Source organism: Notothenia coriiceps, unplaced genomic scaffold (assembly GCF_000735185.1).
Source record: "Notothenia coriiceps isolate Sejong01 unplaced genomic scaffold, NC01 NC01_scaffold00000339, whole genome shotgun sequence".
Taxonomy (NCBI): Eukaryota; Metazoa; Chordata; class Actinopteri; order Perciformes; family Nototheniidae; genus Notothenia; species Notothenia coriiceps.
The window spans coordinates 13,097,569-13,118,930 of record NW_011333040.1 but is presented as its reverse complement, the minus strand read 5'-3'; the positions used below and the strand labels follow the sequence as shown (position 1 = coordinate 13,118,930).

The following is a 21,362-nucleotide window of genomic DNA, read 5'->3' as shown; positions in this document are numbered from 1 at the left end:
GACAGTATTAGTGTATGTATTTTGACAAACTTGGCAAAATATTTATTTGAGTTATTTGTAAACTTGGTAACGTTTCAGACCTAAAAGGGCTTCACTTTGACCTTCAACGATCTTAAGGTTTTATTGGTGCCCATGAAAGGTTATTTGAAATAACTTATTTTCGTCCATATTATATTTTCTTCGTTTCGTATTCTATACGACGAAACTTACTGTCACCCCGTTTTATGGTACTTTGGAGTAACGTTTCGTGATTGTATCCTTTCACAATTACATGTTTCGTTCCACCGATTTCGATTTGTCTATTGTTCTTGTCATTTCCGTTGGACCGTAGAGTTTCTTGTAGGGAAATGTCGGTTCGCAAGATTAGTTATTACCCTTGTGAAAGTTGTTACAGACTTCACCAATGTTATTTCTCACTCAGGACTAGTGTCCCGCCTTCCCGCCCAGGACTCTCCAAAAACCCTCACCCCTACACTCCCACCTGAAGTGAAGAGAAGTGACCAGGTGTCCTAAACATCACAGACTACCCGACTCATCGACATTGAGACGCGTTTCCGGGGTACTGCCCTTCACTTCTTAGTACCACTACTGTACTACCTCTTGTCGAAGTATCGAAGTCTCGTGAGGGTTCCTCCAATATACACTGCGACGAAATAGTAATTAGCCAGTGGTAGTGGGGGTTGTTGTAAACCTGATCATCTGGTTATTTTGTTAAAGGAGGATGAAAGTGTAATTAAGGAGCACTATTGGAGTGACTTTGATGGTTATTGGACTCAGGATTCATTCATTTGGATTCCCGCTGTATGAAGAAATTAAAGGACGGCGCAAGTGGAAACAATTCACAAAGGGATTAAACTGTTTAAAACACATGCTCAAAGTAAACTGGATTTTGCCGATGTGTTTATGTGGATTCAAAAGTCGTAAATAATCTACAAAATTGAGGAGACCGATCTGATTGGAGCAACTGTGACAAATCCCCCTGCGATCTTTGGCGCCACCCCCAAATGTTAGAAATCAGCTGTTTATTATTTAAAGTTTTTCCGTCCGATTTTCTCCTTTTTTCCTCTCTGTACACAGCTCCAGTTTGGGCATTGGCCTGTCATCAGATTTCATTTTTAGTGTCTGCTGCCTGTAGCAGAAGTTTAGTAAAATTATTTTTGATGAAATACTCCAAATCTAGAGTATCGGTATCTGATGAGTTGGTCGATCCACTCACCAACATGACAACAATGTAAATACTGACAACACACAATTTCATATTCCTCAGAGGTTTCTTTTTTTATCTTGTGAGATACAGGAAGTATACTTTATTATGAAATACTTTATTAATCCCACTTGGAGTCATTTCATTGTAGCCTATCGCTTTGTTGTTATTTCCATTACACACCCAAACAAATACACATAGAAAATAAACATAGCATCAGTTATATCGAGATTTTGTGCGGTGGGTCGTACCACATACTCCAAGTAGTTAGAGGTTCAGTGATTTCTCAAGGGCATCTCGACCACCTCCCCGTTCCCAAGCCAAGTCCTTGCAGACTGAGCTACAGCATGACCTTCTCAATAACACTTCCTCTTTAGACCTCTAAAACGTACTCAAATAATCTCTCTTTGGCTGACTTTCAACCGTAGCCCATAACATTTATTTGCAGTTTGCAGATGATGATTTGCAAGAAGAGAAAACCAGAAGGGATGAAAAGGTGTTTATCATAATAATGACAGTGGACACATTTGAAGGAATGATGACGGGGGTGTTGGGTTGGGCTCTGTCAGATGGACTCCACAGATACAGATGGGTAGATAACTCAGTCTCTCTAAATGATGATATTTCTGCAGCACCTTCACATTTACAGGTTTAAATAAAACCTTCAATTACTTTTTTTTAACATTTTGTAATGTCACTTATGAGACAATTATGAATAGGCTGCAGACGTTTTAAAGTAATTTATTTCTTTGCATATCAATTACTTTATTATTATTTCAACATGATCTTCCAAATGATAACAAAGGTCTCCTGAGATGAATCAATTGAATAGGACGCTTCCCGGGCCATTCAACTTTTATTCCACCAGGCGTCAGTATTTTTCCCTCTAAAGTAAAACCGCTGCTCTCCGGTCTGTTCGATCACATGCTGGGAAGGTTTGAAGTTGCTGCTTCTTGTCACACATGCGGACCAACAGGGTTGATGGCACAAGGGCACAGAAGTGACACCGAGGCGAGCAGAGTGAAGTGGGGACGACTGGAGCTGATCCACGGAGGCTGGGTGAAGTCCACACAGGTGGAGAAAGAGGAGGAGTAGCGCGCGTTGAAAGGATGAAGATGAAAACCACGGGAGGCAAAAGTCTCCCAACACTGGCGTCTCCGATATCCAATCTTTAGGAGAGTTGAATTTGGACCGGTTGAGAAACTTCTGCCACGGTGTACAATGTTTATGAATGAGTCTCAACTGAACAGCTCCTCGCGAGACCCCACTGACTCCGTCCTGGACCGGCCACCATGGGTTACAACTACTTTGGGTTGCTTTCTCATCTTCACCATCGTTGTTGACATCCTGGGCAACCTCCTGGTCATCTTCTCCGTGTATCGCAACAAGAAGCTGAGGAACGCAGGTGAGTCAAGGTCAGGGGGGAAGTGTGCGCGTGCGGATACGGAGTGGCCACGCGTGAGTACACTGAGCTGCGTTAAAAACAAAACAAAAAGTCTGTCACATTTGCTGACGAGAGTCCCATTTAGGTGGAGAAATATGCTAAACTTTATAGTTCTAATAACCAAAAAGCGTTTCAAACAAGTTGTTTGTTAGGCGCTGTGTTATTGGAGAGGAGGAATTGTAAACGGAAAACGGATGTCCATTTTTGTTTTCATTCATCACAAATCCGAGCCACCGTGAAGATGCGTGTGATAGCGATATAATGCAACCTTGTCAACAACACCACTCACAGAGGGAGGTTATTGTGTTTTTTAATTGTATTTCCATCTGTTCTATCACTTTAATAGTACTACATATATTTATTATTGTGCTCTGAAATATACTATATCACAGTGCAGTATGGCTGATTGTTATGGACATTTAAAAGTGACCTTGTTCTAGTTTTAGCCTACATTTGAGGCAGACATAATGTCACTGACCTACACCCAGTTTGCGGGAAGCTAAGCAGGCTCATAGGGGGATGCGAAGAGAAACATTATAGCGATTATTGACACAATCTGAAACCACGGGGAAAGCCCAACGCTCATCCCTGCTCTGCTTCTACTAATGCTTCCCGGGGCTTACCCACTATCGATGTTACTCCAGCCAGCTTGGAGATTTAATTTAATAATGATAATGAAACGGAATTGTTCAATGTATTACTAGGTTAATGATTAAACGAGTGCCTTGTGTGTGTGTTAATGCTGTGGATTTAATTAAGATATTGGTTTTGGATTAAATGGTGTGCCCCATTTCGCTCAGTGGAAGTGGTAACACGCTCATAATGAAAAAGTCAGAGGGCAGTGAGCTGCTGGGAAAACCCAAGAGGCTCCTGTCATGGTCAGGTATGTACAGCTGACTGACTGATTCACATATCATATCTGTCATCATTTGGAGGCTGTAGTAGGGTGATTTGCTAAATACACTCCTGACATAAGCATTGTTAGGGTCAGAAGAGATTTCCATCATGCAGAGCCAGTGGGGAATATTAAAAGCATATGATTGCCTCTTACTGATATTTAAAAAAGCTCCCATTGCTTTACAATTTTCATTATTGATAAAACACACATGCAACTCAGCAATAGTCACCCTGGATGTAGGTATTTTTTAATGTTGCTGCTCACAAAATACTATAGCCAAGAATGTTTAAATGAGTCTCTGGAACTAAACATGCCTGTGTGATTGTTTAAGACATGGTAATGCATGATAAATAAAACAAATTAAACAACATATGGGACACAAGGAGAGATATAGAAAACGTAATCTACATCTTAGACGTAAGGAAGTTATAACGCAGCAGAAGCAGGTGTTTAATGAATCTTGTAAAGTTTTACTACCTACAATCACTATTTATTTAATAAGCCTATTACATGTAATTTTTTCCATGGCGGATTCAGAAAAGTTCCACATTTGAGGATCAAAAGGAGGTCATGAAAATACTTTACTCACTTTAATCGCATTTCCAAAAACTATCCTAGAATTCTAACAAATGCTATGCAGCCTGATGACGTTGTGCCTCAAGTTCATGCCTTTGAACTCATTTGCTACTTTCTGTTTCTGAAGTCATGCCTAACTTAAGGCTCTTAGAATTTTCTGTTCAATAAGACATTGGCAAATTGTATGCAAGTTGGCAGACATATTGATTGATATCACAACGTTCCGTTCATCACTGTTGGAATGTTTTGACGGTGATCAGGCAGATACTGTTTGCTTTAGTTGCCCTTGAATGTGGGAATTTGATGCCACACCTGATTGTTTGACACACAGCCATACATTGGACTGATCACCAATATTTACTTTCAGGAGCCATTTTATTGCAATATCTTCTGTCCACAATGGATTCAATTACCCATATTTGAATAATCTCCTCCATGAAAATACTAGTGGGCAGATATGTTCTTGGCATGAACGAAACGTTTTAGAAATTGCACAGCAGACAAACAACAAGGGGATAATTAAAAAAAGCGAGTAAGGAAATACTCAGTGGAGAACCTGGCAAACGTTGTGATGACATATTGCCGACGGGAGAAGCACCGCTTTCCATGCATGGCCAAAGCTTTCAAAAATGTGTACAAAAAATGGCCAGCAAGCAAGTGCGCATGAAGCCAACAACACATGGTGAGGTGTTTGTGCTGCATGGCTGGGTACACAAATCAGCACTGTAGCTCAACTCAATGCCAAAATAAACTAATTAAATGTAGCTGTTTTGTTGTAGATAAAGCATTTCTTTTTAATTCATGCCAAGGAAAAATGAAAGATTCCAACAAGAAGTGGACTCGCTGACTAATTTGGTTGGCTGTTTGTCAAGAGTGAGACATAACAAGAGCTCATTGAATGATTCAATTTAATCTTATTTATAAAACTCAAAAGTTATCCCAGGGCATGTTTACATTACAGCAGGTTTAGACTGTACTCCATACTATTTATAGAGAAACAATTCCCACCATGAAAGTGGTAAGGGAAAAACCTCCTGACAGAAGATGGTCTGTAGCCTAGCTATATTATTATATATGCTAAAGAAGACAATGTGCTGATTCGGCGCACTAAGAAAAGGGGTAAATATATGCATTTTTAAGCAGAGTGGCAAAGTGAAATATCTGAGCAGTCCCTCATGGCCAATATAGCGTCCATTTTAAAGGTTGGAGGTCTGCAGTCTTGATAGTGCTATGGCAACAGGCTCTTTTCAATCCACAGGGTTTATGAATGAGAACAAAAGACACGTACGAGATGAGAAAAAACATTTTGTGTTCATCACATCGTCCTTTTCCTTTTTACTAATTGTTCTCAAGGTAGAAAACCCCCCATGTAAACAGCAGGAGGTTTAAAGAGACCTTCTGCCAGACAAAGACAGGCCTCAGTGTGCTGATACCTTGTATTCAGGTAGAGCTCCGTCTGTTTTTAAGTGTGTTGAGTTTATGTATACAGTGGTATTTCTCATTTCAGCTCTGTTATTAGTTACGGTATTGTTGCTCTCAATGTTATTATTATATTTGGAGGTACTTATGAAAGATTAAGTGTTATTTTTGCATGTGTGTCCTATTTAAATTAGGATTTTAAACATATCCATTTGCTTTGTCGGTAGATTCCAAAAGAGAATTGTCTAATAATGAAAATCCCTTCGTCGCACATAGAGGATGTTGATTCCTCAGCATCCTGTTTTATTTCCACGAAGTACAGTAAGTCTTGTTTTGCGAGAATCTTTAATCCCTACACTCAGCCTTTATCAGGGAAACAATGTTGCGTTCCATTTGTTATGCCAGGAAAGACTCATTTCCCTTTTGGATACATATTTTTGTATTTAATCAAAAAAGTTGATTTAAGGTCACTTTGTCAGGTTGGTGGAAAAGTTTTTTGTTTTGTTCTACTGACATGACTCAGATCTGAAATATATGGCCACGTCTTTGTTATTCTTTCTGAAACTGTGTGTTCCCTGTAGGGTAAACACTATTTAAAAAATGTTCATAATCTTTTCCAAAATAACAATTTAGGAAAACTAAGAAAACTCATATTTAAATGAAAAAGGTTTCAGGCTTTGTGGAGCTTCACAGCGTAACGTACCCTCTGCCAGCAGCATCAGTCCCATGTGGCTGTATCCCACCTCTGATGACAGGGATGCCTCGTTGTGATCCCTGCTGTGCCCCCCCCACTGGCTCACATCTCCACAGTTACCCTGCAGTTTAGTACCAACTGTGGCGAGGAAGTTTGACTGCTCTTATTTTAAAAGCTCAATTAGTTGTGACGTTCACTTTGTTTGCCACATCATGATCAAAGCCCTCGTAGCTTTCACTAAGATGAATGTGTTTAGTGTCAAAGAGAAATATGTGCAGAGCTTGACACGTGACGTTTGTTTTCCTTCATCTTCAGAGAAATTGTTGTTCAAGTTTGGATCCTGGAGATTTCAGTTCTGGTTGATTGGATGCCAGTTGAGAGCTATTCTCTGAAGCAGCTGCAGCAGGATGTTCTTTTTGTATTTGCAGTCACTTAAAACAGCTCTGACACAGTGTGAACCTTGGATAACAATTACCAACCATAAATGGAATCATTACATGTTAGACGCTTTTATCCAAAGCAACTTACATACTCAATACTGTGAGCAATCCCCACATGAGCAATTTGGGGTGAAGTGTCTTGCCCAGGGACACAACCACATGCTGACTGCAGTGGGGTTTGAACCTGTGACCCCCTGATCCCAACACCAACACACCAGTCCACTGCGCCACATGCCTCCCTCAAATCAAAAACTAGATTTTATGAAAAAGGCAATTATTACTTGATTTCTCAGTTTTGTGAGGTGTAGTAGGATTCATATCATAGGCAGCAGTTACACTTTTACATACATTGTATTGGCATGCTCATCAATTCAATCTGGATTCTATAAAGTTTTTTTTTTTTTTAAGTATAACATTATGTTGCAGGAGTTCAAATACACCCAAAGCTCAAGATAATAACTAGAGGCCTCAATAACAGAAAAGGCCATAGGTTAAATAGGACACATGGATACTGACATAAAAATGTACTTTACTCTAGTATCTACTGTAAATGTATTTACCAAGACATTATCAGATTATTCTCCTTATAAAATAAACCGAATCTCAGAGCGGTCTCAAACGATGTGCTTTTCATAAAGGTTAGGATTTTGGATTCAATTTCATACCATCATAAATGTGTGTTTTTAGACAACTGTTATTAAAGCCTGTTTGTGGCTGAGGTCTTCTATCATCTCTACTGCTTTTCTAACAGATATGAGGAAGGAGTGGGAGTCCTAGCTTCTCCCTGGGTTTGTCAGTTTCTGTGCTGATGGCTGTGAATAGCCTGAGAGCAGCACAGTATGGCGGAGCAGCTTAATGCTATCAGAACTGAAAGAAAAGGGCTCAGTGGGGAAAAAACAACATCTAATTGGGGGCAGAAACAGCCAGCAGGTCATGGCTTTCCCATTAATTTATAGTATGCCCAAGCTGAATTAATGAGCATGGAGAGGAAGCCGATAAAGATCTCTTTTCTTCACCCATGAGACACTTAAGACAACAAATGCATGGTTTACCTTGAGGTTGCTCCGCATTTGATACCACACAGTCAGCTTCATCTGTTTCTGTTGGAGCTCCCATGTGTCTTAAAGCTTGTAAAAATACTTAACACAATTTGATTAGGCCTGTTTTTAAAATCTACTTTGTACAGATGACCTGTCAGAGGGCTTTTAGCCAGCATCAAGGATTACAATTTAAGCATTTGATCGCAAACAGATGTAATTACGCAGCAGATATGATATGTAGGGCAGCTGGGATTGAGTGAATGATTGTATCCAGTTTGACTAGTGGAGATAAAGACAGCAAGCCTGTCATACTCCGCAGATGAACAGTGAAAGAGACGGAGGCATGTATTTGTATTCCGATAAAGAAACAGAATCAGCATTTCAATCATGTTGGTTTGTTTTTTCTGCCATGGGCGACTGGGCTTCTGTTTTTCTTGTATCTTTCATAACAACAATTATGGGAAAATTGCTCTGCTAAACTCTGACGCCACTATTTCAGTCTTAACAAGTGCCACCTTGTCCTAACAAAGAAAAACTGACCCAGCAAGTGCTCAAGTTTCCTCAGCTTCTAGATGAATTTCAAATTGTATACAATCTGCATGATTATCTTTACACATAAACACAGTCGGCAGTTACTTATTCTGTTTTGTGATTTGTGCATGCCCGATGATACAAATAAAGGCTGTAAACAACTTTCTGTTCCTTTCTTTTCCTTTTTCAGCCTCTCTTGAGTTTTACGCCTGGTCCCAGTCTTCACCCTCGTTGTACTCCTCCTCCTCCCCCCAAGCTTACTCACCCTAACACGCACACTCCATTTTTCTTTTCTTCTCACTTAAAGTTGACCTCCCAGGCTTCATATTCCATGACACCCTGTCTGTTTGCATCATTGTGATCCAACACCCCCACTGTTCTCTTAGGACTTTGTGTTGTCAGAACACATACCTGCAGAGGAATTCTGCCAATAGGGTTTTGCATCAATCCAGTCAGGCAACAAGAAGGTTATCACACAGACCCTGTGGATTGCAGATTATATAATGATAAGGTGTACACAATCAATTAAGCTTGTTATCATGATAAGTGTCTAACACCTACCTGGCTGACATGGTCCAATTTAACAAGAGCAGTCGTCTGGCATCTGCTCTCCTCCCTCGTTGTTGTTGATGTTTCCTTTTTCTTGCTCTCTCTCTGTCTTGCACAGAGAGCCTGTTATCAGTTCAAAGGGAAGACATAACAAGTCTATAAATACTTATACATTCAAGACTCCATATTGTTGCATCCATTCCTGCTAACCCCCATCCTTTTTTCCATGCATCCCTTTGCTATTCTTAATCACTTATTATGTTGGAGTGAAAACTCTTCTGCTTGAAATAAACTTGGTATGACGCACATAGGAAGCTTAGAGCAGTGAGACCAAGTAAAAGCTAATGCTCATCCAAGGGGAACTGTGCACAACACATGCATACTGTAGAGCGGGTGCCGTTTGATTACACACATAAATGCGAGGCGAGAGCTTAGAGGTTAGAGAGGCTGGCTGGTGACAAAGGGTGCCAGATTGAATCCCAGTGAGAATCCAAACAGGAAACAGAAAAGCTTTCCTCTGTGCCCAAGGTGCCCTTGAATAAAGCACTTAGCCCACCATTACTACTCAGTGGTCCAAAGTGGAAGAATTTTGTTGGACTCAGCAGCTTCCAGCTGTGAATGCGTCAGATTGCATGCCTGTTAAAACGAGGCAATGATGACACAAACGGAAAAATATGAAGGGCCAGTCATTCCTCTTTTGATAGAATTGCGAGAAAGACACAGAAACTGACCTCCTTTATTTAAACACTTCTCCTTTATCATTTTTCTGAGTTCATCATTTGAGTGAAAGTGTCTAAAACAGAGCATGATTCACCCAGTGAAAAAAAAAAGCAAGAAAAAAGCTCAATCATAAAGCCTCCTAACTGGCAACAGTCTGATTCAGTTAAACAGCACGCATTGATGATTATTAGCCAGACACATGAATGCCATTTGATAAATCCCCGTAAACACTGTTCCATTCAGCCTCACGAGTCCTGTGCGTATGGGTCGAGCAACGTGGTTTATCAACCACACACAGCAATGCTCTGCATACACACTCCAGACTGCACCAGACCCGTTGAGTGACTTCAAAGCAAAGAAGTAAGGGCGTAATTTAACATTTATAGTTCCAACAAAGTCAGTCCCAAAAAGGAAAATGAAAAGTACTTTGTTTAATATGTTTGCTAAATTTAGAGTGCAGGCATCAGAATTGGTATTCAAGCCCTGTCATAAAAAGAGACCGTTTCTAAATATTTGAGTCATTCTTTTTATGAAATTCAATTTCTTTGTGCATAGTTTCATTCCACAAATGGATCAAATGATTGTTCGCAATGTAAAATGTGTCGCCCGGAATATCCTTTGTATAGCTGAACGTGCCTTATCGGCAACTTTTAACTTTAGAGTGTCCTTTAACCTTACAAGCGGTTTAGTATCCTGCAACTTTAATTCTGGTGATTCCCTCTCATTGATCTCAACGTGCTTGCAGCAACATGCGGCTGTTCCACTGAAAAGGCTCTGATAAATCCACTGTACCTGATCACCAAACAGCAGACGGACAAAGATAGCAGCTACCTGGTGAACACAGTGGAGCATTTAGCAACAAAAAGCAAATATTGGATAACATTTATTCGGTGGATGAAAGCTTATGTGACTCTGTATTATCTGGATGTGTATATAGGCAATTTGGTTTGCTAACGGCAGTGGTGTAGTGGTCGTTGGACGCGGGGCAACGCCGTCCCCCCACTTTTTTGAAGCATGATTTTTTTTTTTTAATAGTCTACGTCTAAGCATTTATGCAACTTAGGCCTATACATGGTTTATGTAGCCTAACTTATGTGCCGGTGTGTCCATGGCTTTGAGTCTGTGTGTGTGTTGAGCACAGCGCGTGTTCTCTGCAGTACAGTAACTAAAGTAGGACTAAGCATACCGGTAGTTTCTGTAGACCTGCTCTCTGCCCGTTTTGTGAGTGCACTGCGCACTTGTTGCATTGTTTGGGATGACATAGGGTGTCCAGGTGTCCCGCGTCCCACAAATTGAGACTATGTCCCGCATTTGAGTGACAGTCGCGCTGTCGCGCAGAAAGTTCGGTTCGCTGACGTCCGGCACCGCCCTCTATTATTATATTTTTAAACAGCATAGCCTAATGTAAGTTGCGCTGACAGGCGACAGAGGTCCACAGTGCACCCCCCCCCACCCACCCCCCCCTGACAGTTCAGTTCACGAACGTCGACATTGCGTCCACCCAGTAAAAAAAATCCACCTTCCATTAACTGCTGGTGTGAAAAGACAGCCATTCCTCCATGTAATTCAATCTTATCACCAATTATTATTTCCATTATCAGATCTAGGCAACTAGAGTGCAATTCAGTCTTTGTTTTGCATAATTTACGATCACATATTTATTTTACGTTACGTAGCCTACTCCATTGTAAAGACTTGTGCTGTTAAGGGCTCTAATTGTGCTTACATGACATTCAATGACTCCTGTACAATCATTCTTAATACGCAGATTATGATTATCATAATTAGTCCTTCTAATGAGCAAGTATTTAGTGTGTGAGATTCCTTATCACAGTTTGCTTTACTGTACTGACCCAAAACAGGGATTCTTAAATAGATTTCCAACAGCTTTTTCACTTGAGTGCGGGGGTGTAGGCCTACACCAATTCTCTAGGATTATGAGACATTTCGTGGCCTGTAATTAATTAGGTTAGTCGCACGCCTCCTCCTAATGAGCAAGTTCTTCCTGTGTGAGATATTTTAATCACAGTATGCTTTCCTTTCTGACCCATAAAATGCTCTCTGATTATAGACTACATTAGTGTAATTTGTTGCACATTTTTAAACAAGCTCACGCATTGCTTGGGTTCATTCCAGCGATGCTTGGGTGCCGTCCAAAGGCAATATGAAATGATGCAGTAGGAAGTAAGATGCTCTTCTGTGGTCAGTGACCCATTTCAATAATGAACCTGTGTGGCATGTAGTATTATAAAGAAACAATCTGATATATTTCATGAAAAATCTTGCACAGTGATAAAACTTTAGATGTGAGTAGATTTAGATTGTATCATTCTCTGCCTCGGGATGTTTGCGGACTCTGCTGCCACAGTCAATCTAATATCTCATTAAATAAAATTTTCTTCAAGAAGTGCTTTTTGTGTGATTCAACGCCAGAGTAGACATTTTGGTTTGTTGTTGTTGCTGTGCGCTGACTTACATAGTAGTAGACCTAGAAAGGGACATCAATTGGTCATATCAAAATAATCAGTGACAGCAAATCACAGATGAAACCACAAATAATAACAGTTTTTAAACAGACAATGTTCTTGTATCTGCTTGTACATACGTCAGAATAAGGGAAGATATTTAGTGGACTGAATGTTGTATTTGTGTTTATAGAGATGCAACACAGTTGTCCTCTGTTCTGTATCTGTACCGAGCTCTAATGAGAGGATTAGTTAATCGTGGAGCGCAACAAGAGCATGATAAGAATCAGGTCATTTAAGATGGGAACACAGAAATGATGTCCATTTAGAGCTGGTCCCAAATAATTTAGTTCCTAAGATGTATTATCACTGAAACTATGAGCGCCTCTATCAAAGCCTGGGTATGGCCAAATATTATTAGGGGACTTTCTATCTAAAAAAAAAAATAGCTATACAGTAACAGAACACAGCGTCTGAGATAATCATGTAAATATTTAACTGCTAACTCAACACTCAGCCTAATCATGTGATCTCGTTGGAGGCATGTTTTTTGCCCTCTGGTGGATCAAACCTACAAATGTTCTTCTGCTTAGCCCACCAACTTGGCCTGTCTGTATCTTGCTAGATTTCTGACATTATTCACCAGGCAGGCGATAACTTTTCTTTGGCTAAACGTTGTGAACTGTGTTGTTTTACAGTCTGTTGGGCAGTTTTAGAAATCATTTCACATTAAAGCGTTGTTATTTGTTCAGACTTAGGCCATGGCAGAAAAACAAATATTCAAGCCTATGGGTACACTTAAACTTTAACTTAAAAATGCTTTGTTCCCTGAAGATCCGGTTATGCTTTGACATTTGGTGGTTATGCATTTTTTTTGTAAACTGATTCAAAGGAGTCATAACATAAGATACATTTGTAGTAATCCCAAAGAAATGAAATTGCAATACATAATGGTAATATTGCAAAGTGCCGTGAGGAGGACCACAGGGAAACAGAGCAGATTGTTCCATATGGCAAGAAAAATATAATATAATATTAGCATTTACAAATTACCATTGGACTTGAATTTGATATAGTTTGAAAGAAATAAAGGTAGGCGGCTGAATTGATGAAGTTAGTTTAATATCCATACAGTACCTGTAGTTGGAATAGCAGTATTTATCACAATGTTATTATTTGTTACAGCTCTTTCTTATTCTTATTCTCTTCAGATGTAGGGCTTCAACCTTTGATTACGCCTTTATCGATGGATCTTTGTAATTGTATTATGGGTCAGGGTGCAACTTGACATAAAAAAATGTTTAGTTTGGTCCCAAAAACAAAGATATTCAAATTAAAACAATACCACACTACCAAATCCTTATTCTAAATGGTTTAACAAGTGAATGTCTGGCATTTTGCTTGGAAAATGACTTGAATAATTATCTGATCAACTGAAAAACGTTGAGAACATTTCAAAATGTGTAGATGTGAACCAGTGAATACCTTTTATTGATTTATTTATGATATTTTTGTGCCAGGCGGCAGATACTGGACATATATTGCCAGCTCTAACCACTGAGCTATCCAGCAGCCCCATAAAAACCTTTTAACCTGTTTAACAGCTTCATGAAGCAAGTCTGATCCGGCAACTATAAAATAAGTCCGTGGCATGCTGCAGTGTTGTTGTTATCAGGATCTCCAGCGTTGGGGACACATTTTTACAATCCCCTGGACTAGACTTGATGACAACACTTATGGGTACATCAGAATAGATGTTTGGCCCACAGTAGGATGGAAAAGTAACATGAACTGGTGTGGTGGGCCTCAGGGAGATAGTGATGATGATGCCAGATCATGCACCTTCTTTCAAGCTGAGGGTGAAAAATGTTTGTAGAGAGCTGTGCGTCAGATTGTGGTGAAACGAGAGTATGACAATCTGTCCTTCCCTTGTTTTGTAATTCATTTAGATTTCCGAACGGGCTGCAGCAGATGCTGTCAATTATTCTGAGCAGGGGATTAAATGCAGCGTCATGTCCAAAATGAGTAATTGATCACTAATTTGAGCTAAATCATCCTGTCAAAATTCCAAATTGCTGCCTTGCGCTGTAACTGTGGGCCAAGTGTACACACACACACACACACACACACACACACACACACACACACACACACACACACACACACACACACACACACACACACACATACACAGCCTGCCAATTTGAAAGGGATCAGGGCAACTTTGGGTGAAGGGTGTAGGTTACACCTTGAGGGGCTCAGGGTTACGGGTAAGATTACCTGCTGAATGCTGTCAGGGACCTGTGTATGTGTTTATATCTCTGGCGCTGAATAAGTGAATTAGATTGTGTAGTAGTAATACAATAATTAGTTAATAACTAGAAAATTCAGTTTTGTACATTAAGTGATTTGTATGGCCACTTGGGGAACAACTTATTGAGTCGAGGTGGCAAACAGCTTTCATTTTGACACCTCCAACAGACAGAGAGCAACAGCACCATTTATTTGGAGTCATGTTTCCAGTCATCTGGCAAAGTAGGTTCAATATTCACGGTGATCAGAGGTCTGTATCGGACTCCACCCACTCCTGAGGAAAATATCTCTCTGCTTAATGCACAACTATTCTGTTTGGCACTAGGCAGGAAGGATGCAGTGGGTTTTACAGATTTTTAAGCTGTGGCTTCAAATGAGGTTGATGAGACGAATTACATTAAACCAAAACGCTAAAGTTGCAGTTCATCAAACTAAAACAATAAGCTAAAAGATGCTGAACCATTGATGAGCTGATAGGAACATAACGCTGTTTTATTTGCATTCAGACTTTCAAAAACTACTTTTTCTCTGCAGTCAAAAAAGGGTTTGCTCTGCTGCTAGCCGTACACAAAATGAATCATCCTGATTTCCAAAGTACATTTGATTTCTAGATAAAAGATCAATTATTGATGAAATAAATAAACGTTATAACGATTAAGGATTTTGCCGATTTTTCGATATTTGAAGCTTCATTCAAAAACTTCAATAGAAGCTTTAAATGTAAAAAAGAGCTGCATTGATTGGGGAAGAGGAGTGAGCAGCTCCGTTCACATGCCGTGTGAGCGACCCCTTCACGTCAGTAGATCCAATTGTAATTCTAAATATTGATTAGTGCAGTTTTAAAGTTGTTTATCAAGCTAAAATAAGAACATTTTGTGATTTCAGCCTGTCAAAAGTAAGGATTTTTTTTACTCTATTTTTAACAATATAACTAATTTCAAAACTTTTGACAGATGGTCTGATAAAAAAAGTTATTTAAAGACGTGCTTTTTTGCTCGCAAAACTTCTAGGGAGTATTTCCTCTATTTCCTAACGTTCACTTGCTTTTTTGAACACAATATTGAGCAATTATTTTATCATGAAAACATATAAATAAGCCCTCATTATGTATGCATGTTGCTGACTGTGGTTTGCTTCTTTATTCTCTAACTCTTTTAACGTTAATTCCCTAATAACAAACAGAGAGGAAATACAGAGGCGTCAGAGGGCTTTCTGTTATCTGCCTGAAGCACCCTGAGAAACATATTATATTGCATGAGGAAAGATGTCTCTTCGTTATAGAATATTATGTATACTTGTGAGTGGGCAAAGACTAGAAAACGGAGGGTTTATATGACATGCGTGGGAGGGGGATTGATGTCTGTCCCCAAGCTGCTCTGTGTGATTACACATGATATACTGTCAGCCTTTCTAGCTTATTTTTTACCACATAAATACCGTTTTTGTAGGCATGTGTGTGATGTTTACATGATTTTTGTGAACTTTTGATCTTGTCATCATATTAATGACTGGAATGTGATGTGAGGCATATGAATGTGGAAAATAGTGATGCCAAAAAAGGATAGCTGGGTTTCTAATATGCGGATTAGTAATAATATGACATTCTGGCTGCTATCTACAGTATGTGACTTTGAGGCAGAGCTGTCACATGCAGTAAATAGGGTATTAGAGACTGTGTCTAACGCTTACAGTATGCTCAAAGTGTCACTGTCAAAAAACAGCAGATAGGCTGTTTACACCTGCAACAAAATATGGTTAATCTGTTCAAAGCAGACACATTTAAGTTAAGTATGTAGAAAAACTCAGTGAAAGATGAGATTCAAAAAACGCAGACAGAATTCCAAATATGGTGTAAAAAGATTATATTAAGCTCTTTCAGGTCAATTGGGGTCAGATAGAATAGTGGACATAACTGCTGCACAAACTAGTCAGATATGATAACGCTCAACAGATGCTAAAGCTCTGGTATGACCTCAATTTTCCATGGGAACGGCAACAATATATCATTAAAACACATACAGGATTATTGGCTTTAGGTCAGCTGCTTAACTCCTTAAATTACGTATTTTCCACTGTAAATTATCAAACCTTTTCTTATCACACCATATTCAGACAACCAGCCCAACAGTAAAGAGATGAATCATTGGTTCTACCTTTGAATAGTGTTTTTTATGAGGTTGAAGTTCATTGTCAGTTCAGGAAGAAATGTGAGGTCAGGCCAGCAGAGTGAACATTAATGGCGGAGAGGTCAGGGAGGTAGATGGGAGTTCAGAAGCTCTACAGACATTTGGTCTTGATATCATTGCAGGTTCCGTTCCCATCTCTTACCGGTAGTAGTACTAGTTACATTTAATCATGACCTGTTTTTTCCGCAATTCAAATAGATTCCCTGATCTCAAGTCATTCATTCACATTATAAAGAAACGTTCCTTTCAATAAGTTTTCTGTGCTTTTTAAATGTAAATTGTGTTATTGTGAAGACTGACACATTTTTTTTTTTTTTTCAAACCTAATCATGCTTTGCAGAAGTTTTCTTCAAAAGCATTTCACAGCTTTGGTGTTTCAAGGTTTATAATTTCTAGAGGGCCTAATTTGCCTAAGGAAACTCTTCATTGACTAAGTTTCTTCCAGGGACCTGAATGACATAAATCGGTCAATCCGACCTTATGAAAGGATCAAGCTGCTTTATAACTGCAAATGGAAATTTAAGCCAGCCGGTAATTGGTCGCTGTGTATATATCTGTGTGTTTGTTTGTGAAATATGAGTAGTCAAAGGAGCCTGTGTGCCAATGTTAAGTGTGTCTCTTTTCATAAACACAAGTAGGGAAGGCTTAAATGAAAATAGGTTGGGAACCAATGCTGTAGATTACCCGCGAGAGTCAGGCTTCCGCTTATCATATCGGCCATCAAACATGGCTTTGTGTAATATTCTAAAGCCTTGAAGCTCACTGTTTTCATTCACTAAACTCCTGAAGTTTCTAAACAACTCTGAGCATTATGGTTGTTTCGAAACTCTCCATCTGCAGACTGAACCTCTGTTCACTTACAGTAGCCCTCTGTCTTCAGAGCTGGATAGGTTTCCTCTTGCATAACTGACATGAAGATTGTTATCTATCCCACCGATTTCCACTTTGTCTTTTGAATTGAAGTTTTATCTGGATAGAAAGACACAAACAAGATTATCATGTTTCTTCTCTTGCATTTGAGTCAAAGCAAATGCTGTGGCAAGCAGACAAAAAAAAAATCAAAGCGGGAAATTTGTGGTTTCTTGCTGTAGATTTGATGGCCCTATCTGGGTCAGCCCATGGGCCCCCTGCCACGCTCAGCTCCGGTCTGCCTTTCAGACGGCGACTTCAGGCTGGACTCACCTGTGGAATACAGGGAGAGGGTGGAGGTAGGGGGGGAATTATCTTTCATTTAAATTGGATATGTGGGGTTTTAACCTGTTTTCAGCAGAAAATGTGACTTTTCAATTCAAAAGCGCTCTGCCCCCTCTTTTGTTTATCACAAAGAAATCCAAAACATTCATAAAACACTTCTAGCCATTATTTTGGTGTATGTAACATGTTGCACATGTTTGTGTGTTCGTCTGATTTGCAACAATGATGCCTTTACAATTTGTGAATGCTTTTTTGTTGAGAGATTCAAAGAAATTATATTATTTTAAAATTCGGGAGAAAAAAAGCGGTTTTAGAGCGAATCCAAGCTTCAAGATTTTGCTTATCTTTTTCAAGAATTCCACAAATCACTGATGAATTATCGTTTCATAGTACTGTATGCAATCGTTATTGTCGTTTCAGCCAAAATAATAAAAGTGAGCGAAAAGATACCTCTGAATAAGAGGCAGAATCAACAAACTGTAAAGAATACCTACTCAATGTGCTACCAAATGATTCAGGGCCCCTAAAGTCGCACTGCACACCAACATCAGAAACTAAATACCTTACACAGGAGGACTCGAACATCTAAAGTCTCTCTTCAGTAAAAGTCTGTTTTTACATTTTTAAACTGTATTTCCTGTGTGGATGTCCATTAGGATCATGTAAATGAAACCTCAGTGACCGTTGAGGAACAAAATGCCTTTTATTTGTTAAGTTTGGAGTACAACTTCAAACAGATGTTCAGAAGCAGATGAAGAAAAGACTTCATTCACTTTTGCGGTCTGAAGGTTACCTGCTACATTAATGACTCGGCAGAAATAACTTTATACTTTATGACTTAATCTTGGCTGGTTGAAAGAAAACAACACAAATGTTTTTTATTATTTCTTTACTTTATAGCAGATGCTGTGGCTGTATCACTGCAGCTCCCAAGTGAGACACTCACTAGGGAGCAGCTTGGATATTATACATCTGAGCAGCACCAGCAGCTATAGAGAAGCTGCACACACATGATTCATCCTATTCAAGGGCCCCCTCAAGGGACCCAATGTACAGTATCCCCCACGCATTGACCGGATCTTCATCAAGGTCGATTTGATGGGAATATACATGTTTGTACACATTATGACAACACTGATGTTTTAAAATTATGCAAAAAAAGTCCATGTTCATGCCTGATCCGGCTGTTATTTTCCCGGTAGTTTATGACACGTGAGGATTATGTAATCAAATTGACAACATGAAATTTGACAACATGTCTAGGGGGCTTTATCTGGAAGACGTGACTGGACCTGTCAGGCTGTGTCAGGCCACCAGCTGTGGTGGCCTGGCTGACATCCACCCGTGGTGTTTAGTCATCTCTGTTCCCTAAAAGAGAAAGTAAGTGTGGCAGACAGGTATTTTCACATCTCATGTTCCTCAAACGCGGTGGCTGAAAGAAAGAGGCCCAGCAATTTGAAAATTAGACTCGCTTTTAAGGTACGGTCGCTTCATTGGTTCGGAAATTTTGTGAAAGTCTGAATCTCAAGTTGCTTTCCAATTCCAACACCCACAGGACACCATATCACTGACAAGAAGAGGAGAGCTCCTTAATGATTCATTTAATAACAGACTAAATAGTTGAAATATGAAGCTCTTGAAAAGTCCTCTCTTATTGGTGTCAGAAAGTACACCACTGATTCAGAATGTGTGTTGACAGGACATTGTTTGCTAACCTGTATTGGAGGAGAAAGTTATTTGTCAGTTAAGAGAATTTAACAGGAGTACATTCTTGAAAATTCTTAGTCGGTAATAGGGCTGAACAATCTTAATTTAATCAGTTAAATATGTGAACATATCATTCTGAATGAAGTGTTGTGCGGCTGCAGAGAGGTCCCAGCCTACAAACGGTATTCTACAGACTCAATGACAAAATGCTAACACTCCTCAGACTAATCACGCTTTAATCCTTTTTAATCTTTTTTTAATATATTTTGTAAATAATATTATGAATAATATTTCATAATCTCTAATAGCTTGAATCATATCACAATGCAATATCAGTTACTATGAAAGCATTTAGAATCAGAATCAGAATACCTTTATTAGTCCCACAGAGGGGACATTTGCAGCGTTACAGCAGGAAAGAGCCACAGACAGCTTAGTGTTGCATATCTTACATGCGTTAAAAAAGTACTAAGTTATAATATAATAAACAAACAACAAAACCAATATGCTAAAAAAAGATAAAAACTAAAAGAGTTACGATAATTTTTAAAGAATACAGATCAAAAAAAAATTAAATCCTGTGCAGTTCTATAGGATTTAGCAGCGCTGCTATATATTACGGTTATTAAAGATGGCATTATGTATAAAGTTAGTTATGTGTTGCAAATTTGTATACTTGACTCCTGACTGCTTTATGAAAACAGCTGTGATGCTTGAATGTGAACTAAATCCCCACTGTCAGTGCATCGTGTGTTTTCCACTTCCTCTTTCCACTCCACTTTTGTAGTTGGGTATTTTCCTTGAGTAGAGAGAGCTTTGAGGTCAGTTTGTAAATCCCTCTTTCTTTTGTCACAAGGAATAAAACCACATCCACCTAATCCATGCTAAAGCCTTCCGGGGCGGGTATTCTCTCAGCAGCTAGACGTAAATAGTCTGCTCAGCAAACAAAGCGACAGCTTTTGACACGTGTGTGATCCTTCAGCAATACCATGCTTTTTCAGTTAATGTCTGCGTGTTGATTCGGTGATTACATCCATGACTCTTGAAAAGCTTAGGAAGTGAGGAGGATAATCCTGCCAAGAGTTTTATCATCCTGCGGGACTCGTCACTGGCGGGCCTTTCATTTATAAACGCAATATCCGCAAAGGCCATAGCGACCTCGGGACATACATCCTCAGCTTCTTCACAGAGCTTGCCTTTTCAGATCTCTCTCTCTCTCTCTTTTCCTGGGTTTCGTATTGCGATACCCTTCCTTTCTCTAGCTCTTTATCTTTTGGTTATTATAATTCAGTTTCAAATAAGCAGTCCAAACTATAGTTGCTTGTTGAGCGGTGCACACCCGGGAGCTGCTTCATAATCCATTGTTTCCTTGTCATAGTTGTAGCGGGGAGATATTTTGAGCTTAAATTACGCTATGCCTCCAACATCAGTCACACACAACACACACACACACACAACACACACACCACACCACCAAAGCAGCACCGCACACACACTATCTTTATTCAAGACTTGATCAATTAAATCTTTTGGCGCACAGTAACTGATAGCTGATTATCATGTACGAGCAGGTCAGCAGCTCACAGCAGGAAATGTTTGGTGTGGTGCAGCCGGGAAAAAGACATGGCATGTCGTAAAAGAGGTAAGAGAAGACAAGAAATACAATATACCGTGGAATGACAAATAACAATAACACATATAAGCAAGGTATTATATTTATCTGTGCTTATAAATTGCTTCAATTTATTTTTATATGTAGGAAAGTGGATGCTGTAGAACAACTAAGACCTATGTTATCGGTATTATGTTTGTCTGATTACATTTTCCAATATCATTTTCAATATGAGGAAACATGAAATACAGATGTTAAAAACCCCCAAGTCTGTTTCATTTGGTTAGTTTTAACTGGGGTTATATGGATGTCTGCTATCGGAGAAACAAGCTGAGCAACACCAGCCCTCCCTTACAGTATGTCTTCAGAA

General features: G+C 39.4%; 2 protein-coding genes across 2 annotated transcripts in view; both read left to right on the top strand.

Moving 5' to 3' along the window:
• LOC104951106 (MBT domain-containing protein 1-like) overlaps positions 1–2,299 on the top strand; it is a 14,910-nt gene extending 12,611 nt beyond the window's left edge. The window contains exon 7 of the mRNA XM_010777745.1: positions 2,181–2,299. Coding sequence (XP_010776047.1) covers positions 2,181–2,299 — 119 coding nt within the window. The remainder of the gene's footprint in view (positions 1–2,180) is intronic.
• mtnr1aa (melatonin receptor 1A a) overlaps positions 2,175–21,362 on the top strand; it is a 26,350-nt gene continuing 7,162 nt past the window's right edge. Inside the window, exon 1 of the mRNA XM_010772223.1 lies at positions 2,175–2,609. Coding sequence (XP_010770525.1) covers positions 2,426–2,609 — 184 coding nt within the window. The 5' untranslated portion in view covers positions 2,175–2,425. The remainder of the gene's footprint in view (positions 2,610–21,362) is intronic.